General features: G+C 41.6%; 1 protein-coding gene across 1 annotated transcript; it reads left to right on the top strand.

Annotated features, from left to right (window-relative positions):
• The first annotated feature begins 3262 nt into the window (after positions 1-3262).
• Positions 3263-8895, top strand: CLEC3A (C-type lectin domain family 3 member A). Its single transcript, XM_033069574.1, has 3 exons — positions 3263-3437; positions 5078-5158; positions 7539-8895. Exons 1-3 carry the CDS (start codon positions 3323-3325, stop codon positions 7928-7930), a joined length of 588 nt encoding a protein of 195 aa, XP_032925465.1. The 5' UTR covers positions 3263-3322; the 3' UTR covers positions 7931-8895.
• The last annotated feature ends 1540 nt before the right edge of the window (positions 8896-10435 follow it).

The following is a 10435-nucleotide window of genomic DNA, read 5'->3' as shown; positions in this document are numbered from 1 at the left end:
GTTACATCTTCTCAGCAATGTGTTTTGACTGCTCTCTGTCTCTCCTGCCCAGACACCCAAGAAGTTAAACCTGTTTCCCCAGGTGCTATAGATTAGTCATAAATGTGAAAACTGTTTCTTGGGCACTCCAGAGGAATTCTAGCCCCTACATCCTTGTGGTCTATCCCAGCAGCTGCAAGGGCAGCTTTGTGATTCACTTTTTAGGAGTGAAACCCAGCTGAGCTATTTGCAGAATAGCAAAATGGTCAGAGAAACTACTTTGTCTACAGAGAAACTACTACTACTTAATGAGGGGGATTAAGCTTTCAAAACAGAATTTCAGTTCTGTTCTTGAAAGGACATACATGGCACACTCCAAAAGCAGTTTTTCACTCAGGCTCTTGGCCAAGAACTGTCAGAATACCAAATCCATGTTTTCTTTATCCCTCTATTTCCAGTGACTGGTCTGCTGTTCCTGTAGAGTACAAATCTTTCTCTGTCAGACTCATTTCACAGGAAGAAAAGGAGCCTGTGTTAGCAAGCTCAAGTTCCTTGGGGCAGGAACAAATCCATTCTGGTACTGAGACCTTGAACACACACACTAAAGTCCTGTTGACCCAGCTACTAGTCCAGCCTCTCTCAAAGCCTGTGAGACAGTGAGACAGTTAAGCTCCACATGAAACAGCTCCAGGGGTTTGCAGCTCCCTTATCAAGGCAACCTGAAATTAGCACAGTTTAATTTGTCAAGCTGAAAGCTGCAGTGGTTCAGGATCAGCTTCATGTGCAATTCCACAAGATGTGAGAAGGCACCAAGTGAAAAACTAACTGGAGGCAGTTATTGATTCAGCCATCTGCCCTTAATTAATTTATATTGATGCCCCAATACCATTGGAATAAAGTATGGACCAAGCGTGAATTTAGGGTTTGTTCTAAAGGACAGATTAAATCTTGAAGTAGACCCTTGCAAAGCTCCTTATTCTCCTCTCTGCCAGCTCACATTTCAGTTCTGGTGCTCTAGTTGGAATGCTAACCCTTTCCACATTTACCATGGTCTGAAATCTGCAGCTATGTGAGATGTTTAGGGCAGTTCTGGGTGGGTGAGACCCACAACAGCCACCTCTGGTGTGCTATGCTCCAAAACAGCTCTGAGGACTGAGTTTGTTGATCCAGAAATTTCTCTACACAATGGATGTTAATACTTCAATATTTTGGAGCAGGACCGCTGGAAGTAAGTTTGATCATATCAGGATGCATATATGGAAAGTTTCTTAGCTAATGGTTAAGAGATGTTCACTAGTTACAGACTGAGAATATGGGGAGCTGTTTAAAGGTGTCCAGGACAGACAGGGTAGGTGTGGTTTGCACTGAAAGTACTGAAGTGCCTTAGTGGGGGCTGGAAAAAGCCAGCAAGTACTCATGCAGTACACCAGCATGCTCCTAAATTGCAGCTCTCTTTTAATAAAGTAGTAAGGCCCTTTACCTTACAATCCTGATTAAAAAAAAATCAGCAATGTGAGCAGAATTTAATCAAGGCAGAGAAGGCAAAGGGATGTCAGGAAGAACAGCTCTGAAGGACGTGAACTGCACCAGCCAGCACCCAGCAATGGCTTTGGTGTCCACATTTTAATCAAACCCTCTTTTAATGGGGGAAAAAGAAGAGGAAAAAAGAAAAAGTGTGATGGATGGGCATATTTTTGTGACAATTTCATTTGTTCACCAGAATCAGGGAGAGGTTCTACTTCATACAGCAATCCCAAATAAAGGCAGCCCCACAGAAATGCACAGAGCCTAAGGGCAAATGAAAGAGATTCAAACTCAGAGAATTCTCCAGACTCCAGGGAGACACTGTCCTGCTTCAAGCACCTTTTGTTTTTCTCTGACTCTACAGTCAGAACTTGGGCATCTTTGGGAGAGCATAGCTATCTTTTGTTCCCCTGACAAGACCCTGCTGATTGCTATTCTCAACCGGATATGTAGTCATATCTATCAGGTATTTTTTAACTCTTCATAAACAAATACAGTAATTTCACGAATACAAGCCGCAGCAATTTGACAAAAATTTTGGTGGAAACCCGGAAGTGTGGCTAATAGTCGGGTGCAGCTAATATATTAATAATTTTCTGACATTTACAACCCCAGACGTGCCAGCCAGAGTGCCGAGCCAAGCACCGGCCAGTAAAAGCCGGCATTGCCGCAATTGTTACAGTGTTACCGTGTTGCCCTGGCTCCCTGCAGGCAGCACGGGGGGGCGGGGAGAGAGGCAGGAGAGCTCTCTTTCCTCCTCTGCTGCAGCCCAGGGGAGGAGGGGGGGGGGGGCGCCGCCATTGCCGCCGCCCGGGGAGCCGACGGGGGGGGCGCCGCCATTGCCGCGGCTCGGGGGGGGGCGGGAAGTGCGCGCCGCCATTGCCGCGGCTCGGGGAGGAGGCGGGGTGCTTTGTCCCCACCCGCCGCCGCTGCCGTAGGAGCGGGGGAAGCTCCGTCCCTGCCTGCCACCGCGGGGCAGCGCCGACCCGGGGTGACCGAGCCCAGGGGCAGCGGCGGCCGGCCCCGAGCGGCAGCACCGGGCTGGGCCACCTGGCCCCGTCAGCGGCCCCTAGCGGGCTGAGCCTGCACAGCCTTAGCTCAGCCAGTAAACCCCGCCCTCCCGCGGTTCTGTTACTAATTGCACGCGGGTCCTCGCTGCGAACGACAGAGCGGCTTATATTCGTGTGCGGCTTATCTATGGACAAAAACCGAAATATTTGCCAACACCCAGAGATGCGGCTTATACTCAGTGCGGCTTGTATTCGTGAATTTACTGTAAATGCACTCCTCACATTATGTGATTTTAATGTATTTATCCTCTGTGTGGGTCTCCAGTTGCACTGTTTGCATTTATAGAGGGTTTTGCTTCAGTGGAAGGTGATGGCCACTGTCATGACTTAACCAGCGTGGGCCAGAGCTGTGCTGGGCAAGCCTCTGACATGTGTGGAAATCTGGCTGCTCCTCCTCCAGGCTGGCAGAGCACAAGCATCTGTCTGCTTTTCCATAGGTTTTGGCTCCAGTGGTAAAACAGGAGATGCAGCACTCGTGGGTGAGGCAATCAGTGCAGTGTGCAGGGCTGGTACAGCTGAGCTCAGAACGGAAAGTTTCAGATGGGCTGTCAGAACAAGGAGGTGTCTTATGCTACAGCCATCTAAAAAGCATCAAACACATTTCGTAAGCAAGGAGTCCAGACAAGCCTGCCAGCACGCCTTATAAAGCTGAGCTCAGGCAGTCACTGCTGAGATGGGTCTGGGACACCTCTCTCTGAGCTGCTAAAGGGAATCTCTGCAAACTCCTTCCTAGAGTCTTTCAAAGAGACATGGCACAAACTGGACTTAGAATTTTTCTACTCATAAGCTTACTACTGCTGGATCAGACCATCAGCCAGGCTTCCAAATTCAAAGCCAGGAAGCACAGCAAACGCAGAGTGAAAGGTACTGGGTCTGAACTGGGAGGAGGGATAGAAGCTTATAGACTATGCAAATGGACTGTGTACTTTAAATAGCGTTGCATGAACCAGAAACTAACATTACACAAATGTTTATTTATTGAGTCTATATTATATCTGTCTTTTAAATATTTTTACATGAGTTAGCAAAGCCACAAATAAGGTGCCAGAATGAATAATGGAAATAGAGCTATATAACAGCTGCAAATATATTACTCTGTTCTGGCTGTTCACCTCTGTCAATATTATTTAGAACTCACAGGTACAGCTGAGAGAGGACTCTGGCTGATTATTCATAGTTCTGTAGCTATATTGATTAAGATCAGAAAAATGGAAATTCATGAATATAGGGGAAACAAGCAGAGGTATTCAGGCTCCAACAACTATTGTTCAGAATTTTGTACCATTTCGTAATTTTAACAGACTGCCTGTCTACTCTTTGTGGAATATTATTCCACTTGTATGAAAAGTACTGTGAAACAGCAAGTCAAACTAATTAGCAGGTCAACATCAAAGACTTAGTAAGAGAAGATAATTAATCAGTTCCCACAGCAAAGCTTACAGAGTAAATACAAAATCACAGAATGTTGTTTAGAAAAGTCCATGTATTTAATTTAAAGACTTATTTCTAATAAAAGCAAGTATAATTGAGGCTCACTAAATATTTGAACTCCTAGTTAATTAAAAACCTGTGGCTTTGATAAAACCATTGTACAATAAGATTGAGCTTCTCTGGAGTCACACAGTTATAAACACTTCCTTCTCCTTTGGGGTCTCTAGGGTTTTAATCTTAGGGGTCCTAAGAACAGGCTGTTTATACATTTTTTGTGTCAGCACAGAGCAGCACTGATTGGAGAACAGAGAATTCTGCCTTGGGGAAGCAGGGAGCCCTGAAAGACATTATAATGATTTTTTAAAAAAATAATAAAAAATTGAAAAGACACAAAAACGGAGTTGTGTGCAAATTAGCTTATTTTCTTGTCCCATCATATTCTTAGTGCTTTTTCAAGTGCTACAAAATGCCAGTTCAGTGATTTTGTGTGACTCAAGTCCCCAGGCCCTCTGTTTTGAGGGACAGAGGAAGGCTAATCCTGGGAAGTAGAGATTGCAGCTCAGCAAGCACATCTGCAACATTCAGACTGTCAGGTTGGGTCTCATTTGTTGTTCCTCCCAGTGCTAAAACAAGAATTGTGTAAAACTTTCATGCTCACAGAAATAACATTTCTTTGAAGAAACACAACTTGTGTTCTGCTATATTTTGTATATCATGTCCATACATCAGAGTGTACAGGTTCAGAAGAAAAAGGGACATTTTCTATACATCACATACCAGCTCATTAAATAACGATTAGCTGGAACGATCCATGATTTTCAAACAGTTTTTAGGGCAACATCCATGATAAAATATGAGAAGGGAAGGTAAAAGTGGGTTCCTTGTGTTTTTTATAGGAATCCTAGAGGAACGTTTTCATTAAGGACAAATCTTTAAAAAGAATTAAAATGCATCTCAGCAATACAGCAACCCATGATATTTTGAAACAGCTTTGAACATGTAATTTTAATTTTCTTTTTTTTTTTTTTACTGTGTGCATATCTATTAATTTCTGGATATTCTTTTTGTGTAAGAAAAAGATGACCTGAAGACCCAGATTGACAAACTGTGGCGAGAAGTAAATGCTCTGAAGGAAATACAAGCACTCCAGACAGGTAAAGCAACTTATGCTGGTCAGTGGTTTCCAAAAGTTCTCACTGCCTCTCTTCTTCACTTCCATCCCTCTCTTTAATGGGATTTTATGACTGAGGAGTATAGCTCCATAAAACCATGGTGTGCCACAGCTTTACCAGACAGACAAGTGTTGAAAGAAGCATTCAAGTAAAATCAGGTCTCAGCTAATGGGGAATGAGTGGTGATTGTCCACCGAGAGCAAGAACTACTTTTGTCTTTGCTATGCACAACTTCAAGCTCTGAGTTTTGTATCAGCAAAGGCAGCACAATGAGGGCTCCTGTGTCTGACAGTTTAGGTGGTCAGCAAGTTAAGTGCCCAGCCTTGATATGAACATATATTCAAATGTGAATGTTGCCATAAAATTTCAAAATTCTATCCAATATGAGTTCAGAAATATTCTGAACAAATGTGCAGAGTCCTTTAGATGGAAATTTCCAAACAAAATAAGAAGGGTAAATACACATGCAGCTACTAGACAGTTGTGCTTTTTCACAGCTCTTGACACAAAACCTGGCATTTAAACATGTACGAGAGGACATTACAGAGGAAATTACATCATTCTCATGAAACAGAACAGATTTTCCTTAGGGATGGTAATATCTGGGTTTTTCAGTTTTATGCCTTGGGTTACATGGAGCTTTTTGGGCTTTACAAAATATTTTTATTTCAAATTTGTTATAAGAAGGCTCTAGAAGTTTCTTAAAAGAGGGAGCCTGTGGTAGACAAGTAACTCTTGTTTAAAAGTAATTCTTGTGTTGCTTCCAAAAGGAGCTTGAGAGGAAGCATGCAGTGGCTTAGAAACGAAACTAGAACTGGGAGACTTTCTCTCCTCAAAACTTACTTTGAGCTTTATTCTAAATTTATAACCCACACTGTGCAACTGGAATCCAAACCTGGCAAAAAGAAACCTATCAACCCTTAGCTCTGACTGTCTTTGTTAATGTCCTTGTAACAGCTGAAAAAAGGAGCTCCATTTTCAGCTTATGGACATTTCCAGGACACACCTTAAAAATCTGATTTCTTCTTCTGTTTGAACTTCGTGGGTCTCCTTTCTAAATAGAGTGAAATGTGAAATGCTGCCACACACCATTTTGCAGCACAGACTTTCTCCCTAAAGACATCCAGTCCTTATCATTGCTGCAGTACTGCTGAAGTCCCTTCGATTTTTCCCATTACTCTAAATTTTTTAAAGCATTCCACATTTAATAAATAGGTTCGCTACTTCTCTTTGGCCATTGGAAGGTTTAGAATTTGAAGGTTAAACCCTAATAGAAAATTATGACTCTGCTAAGGAATGTATGAATACTACAAATGGAAATACTAAAAACTTGAGACATAGGATGTGGTCCAACGTGACTTCCATATCCAGTTGATCAGAGACATAATTATTTTTTTACAAGAATAGATGATAGGAATTAAAAACAGATTATAGGAAACATCAGGACAGAAGATGTACATAAGTAGAAGACGAGCTTAAGTAATAAATGAAATAATCTGCAAGTAATAACATGAAGGATTCTAAAAATAATTTTCACAGGAGTCTATTCCAGGCCTTTGGTAACTTCCTCAGATCAAAAGAAACACTCCACCAAGAAGGGTTAATCTTGCCATCATTATTTTTCTTGGGAGAATCGTTTTTTCACAAATCTGAATTAGAAGAGCTGGAAGGCAAAGTTTAGAGATTCCCTCCTGTGTTCCTGCCCCCACAGACCTTGGGCTGGAACAACCCCAGCAGCAGCTCTGCAAGGCAATTCCAGTGACAGAGCAGCTGACAAATTAATCCTCTGGTCCATTTGGACTTTACATCAAGACTTCCCCCGCAGAAGTAAAAGCAAACAGATTTATAAATTCAAATGTTTAGAAAACTGGGCCCAGATTGTCTTGTAAGCACAGCAATAAGTGTGCACTTTTTTTAAGCACTAACAGATTTAAGTCACTTTACCTCATTTGGATTTAGAGTTTTTATGAATTACAAATCAATATTTTCCTGGTCAGCAGGAGACATTTAATACAGCACATTTATGTCCAGCCTTTGATTGCTGGAAACTGAGCTTAGATAAGATGTAAAAATGGAATAATAAGGAAGAAAATGTGTGAAAGCAGGACTATTTGGTAAAAGGCCCACTGAGAACAGGCCTGGGTTATACTTTAGTAGTCTGTTCCCAAAGGCTGGCTGCACACAGGGTCCTACACGAACTGAAACAGCAGCACGTAAGTCTGACCTTACTCTGAATTTCAGGCCCACTCTGTGGAGTCTGCTCAAGTTTCATCTTGCTTTTGGAAAATTATCTTTGGAGAACCATTACTGAAAGCCGAGGCTCACACTTGTACTGAACGTGCAAACTCCTGTTTGTTCACAGTGTGTCTTCGTGGGACCAAGGCCCACAAGAAGTGCTACCTCATGTCAGAAGGCACCAAACATTTCCATGAAGCCAATGAAGACTGCATAGCCAAGGGGGGGACATTGGCTATCCCGAGGAATAATGAGGAAACAAACATCCTTCGAGATTACGGCAAGAAAAGCATGCCCAGCGTGTCCGAGTTCTGGCTGGGTGTCACTGACATGGTCAAGGAAGGGAGGTTTGTTGATGTCAATGGCATGGCTCTGCAGTACTTCAACTGGGACCATGCCCAGCCCAATGGGGGCAAGCGTGAGAACTGTGTCTTTTTGTCTCAGTCATCCCAAGGCAAGTGGGTGGATGAAGTCTGCCGCACTGCCAAGAGATATGTTTGTGAATTCCTGATCCCATAATTACATCCACAAAGGACCACGGCCATGTTTTGGGTTATCAACACACACTTTTGCTCAGTAACTCCTCCCACTTAGAAAGTGGCAAGTTAAAGCTATCCTGCTCCTGCCTTGAACTCACTCTTTCCTGAAACACAAGTTTTCTCTGTTAATTTATTTTCTATTTGAATGCTAAAATAATAGTATGTTTAGTGAGTAGTCTCATTATGTACAGGGATATATACTACGTTTTAGCATATTACTTCTGCCTGATGTTTGGGTTACTGGATTTCACCTCCTACTTCTGTACTTTAATTAGAAAATACTGCTGCATGGTAACCCTTTCCAATATGAGCAGTAAGGATCTAAAGTTTAAGAGATACTTAGGGATTTTGTGAGCTCCTATGAAAAACAGCCATCATCCTTTACAGAGTCTAATTGGATTAATCTGTGGCCAAGAGTTTTACCTATGGGTTAAGAATGATAAATGAAACAGAAAAATCAGGTATTACTTATTTAACTACATGCAGTCCACAGTGATATACTGCTAGAAAAAGTGGAAGTAGCTGTTTTAAAACATCAGCAAGTCTTGTCATGCTTGCCTCTAAATGTCTCAATCATGGTTAAATAATAGATGTCATTTGGAAGATTCCCACAGAAAAAACCAGCCTGGGACTAGATCCCACTCTGCTATGTGAAGCCTTGCTAAGCCTTGTCCCTGCAGGTTCAGATGGTCTCTGCCATTCACAGAGAGCTCCTGAAAGCTCCAGGAGGGAGACAAGCTCCTTCCTGGCACAACATTCCCCCTCATCCACCTTTCCCACGGGAAGCGCAGTACAACCTAGGGGAGCAGGAGAGTGAGCTAGACCACATGCAAATGTTCCAATTTAACACCTGACATTTGAAAATGAAGTAAAACGTGCTGTCTGCTTTTGGGTGTTCTGAACCTCACAACAGATAATTGCCTTCATGTCATAAATAGCAGATTCTGTCATTTCATTCAAATATTTAAATACATTGCTGCTTGGAGGATAAATCATATTTGTTATCTATGAAAGGTGCAAGATTTTCTTAAATTATGCAATAAATTTGCAATTAACAGTATTTAATTGTTGTAGTATTTTTGACAGCTTATGCACCCATGTTAAGGCCATTCTTTCCTAGGACTTTCTTTAAGGATTCAAAAAGGTAATTTTTTCTACTATTGTATTAAAGGCCACAGGATAAAATCTGGATCCCTGCTGTATAATACAGTCCAAAAGCTGTATAAGACCTAACTACTCAAGGCATCTGCAATGTGTTGTATTTAAATTCATTTTCCAACACTCAATGTATTTCTAAAATAGCCTGATTCTGAATTCTCTCATTTAATCCTGAGTTGAAATATAGCAGAAACAAGAGCCCAAATATATCCCATTTTCTTTCTAAATCTACCAGCACTTGCTAATATTGAGGTAAAAAATTTTGTTACCTATATTTGTACATGATTAAAAGTGTGCATAGCTTCTTAACCTCTGATTTGTCTGAAATAATAGTATCTCAGCATATCCCTATAGCTATAGCCAAACTGAAAATTTACCATAAATTTCACACCTGGTTTAACTGACACAGGACTACATTTTCATAGGCTATTTTTGCTGGGGTACCTATTATAAGGAACATGAGCCCCTCCATGGAGTTTCCCTACATGGTGAAAAACTATCATATAAAAATCTCGTTGTTTAAAAACGCTTTCTGGGTGATCCTGTAAGAAAACGTTTATCATCTTGAGGCTGACGATAAAAACAACCCTGTGACAGTGGATGGTTCTTGTGGAGAATCCAGCTGAGTTCTTGGGATCAGCTCAGGTTACATTGTGGAATCCTGGAATTTCTCCTCTCAAGAATAGAGCCCTTGAGATGAGAGAGAGGTAACAAAGAAAACACCTTGAGCTTTCCTTTCTATACTCTGCTATAGAAACACTGTGATAAATGGAAGACAACAGGCTCATAGAAATTTTATAAGCTTATAAACCTTCTCAGAATTTTGCCTGCACAGCACTATAATCTTATATACATAAAAATATTTAATGTAATGTATTTGCCAATATATGGTAATTAAGCAGTATCCATTGGATCTTGCTAACATACCAGGGGTGTTAGGAGACTTGATGTAGTCCTTGCCCACCAGAGACAAGCTTTGCTGCCTTTTTTCAAAGTTTTAATCCAGATTTTTCAGTCTTCATTAGATGCCCTATGAAACTTGATTCTACTAGTGTTAAAATAAAATCAGATGGTTTCTTCAGAAATATAAAACTTTACCTGCTCACATGTGTGCACATGGAGCTGTTCAGTAATGATTACAGCCTAAGTCCAGGAGGCACTTCTAGGAAGAGTTAATGAAGAAGTTGCTAATAGGAACCTGAGCAGTGCATACCATAAATCACTATACCTCAACCTGAACTCTGATGGTTTGCCCAACACCACCAAGTAGGCTGCAAAATGGTCTCTCTCTCCTTTCAAAATATCAATCCTATGCACATGACCAAAC

The sequence above is a fragment of the Catharus ustulatus genome, chromosome 11 (assembly GCF_009819885.2).
Source record: "Catharus ustulatus isolate bCatUst1 chromosome 11, bCatUst1.pri.v2, whole genome shotgun sequence".
Taxonomy (NCBI): domain Eukaryota; kingdom Metazoa; phylum Chordata; class Aves; order Passeriformes; family Turdidae; genus Catharus; species Catharus ustulatus.
Note: the sequence above shows the minus strand (reverse complement) of the source record. Positions and strands in the feature narration are given on the sequence as shown.

What these genes read in the sequence shown, in the direction of transcription:
- CLEC3A (XM_033069574.1), top strand. Translation starts at nt 3,323, where the DNA reads ATGGCACAAACTGGACTTAGAATTTTTCTACTCATAAGCTTACTACTG. An exon ending in CAGCAAACGCAGAGTGAAAG is followed by an intron (nt 3,438 to 5,077) that starts GTACTGGGTCTG and finishes TTTTTGTGTAAG; the next exon opens with AAAAAGATGACCTGAAGACC. An exon ending in AATACAAGCACTCCAGACAG is followed by an intron (nt 5,159 to 7,538) that starts GTAAAGCAACTT and finishes GTTTGTTCACAG; the next exon opens with TGTGTCTTCGTGGGACCAAG.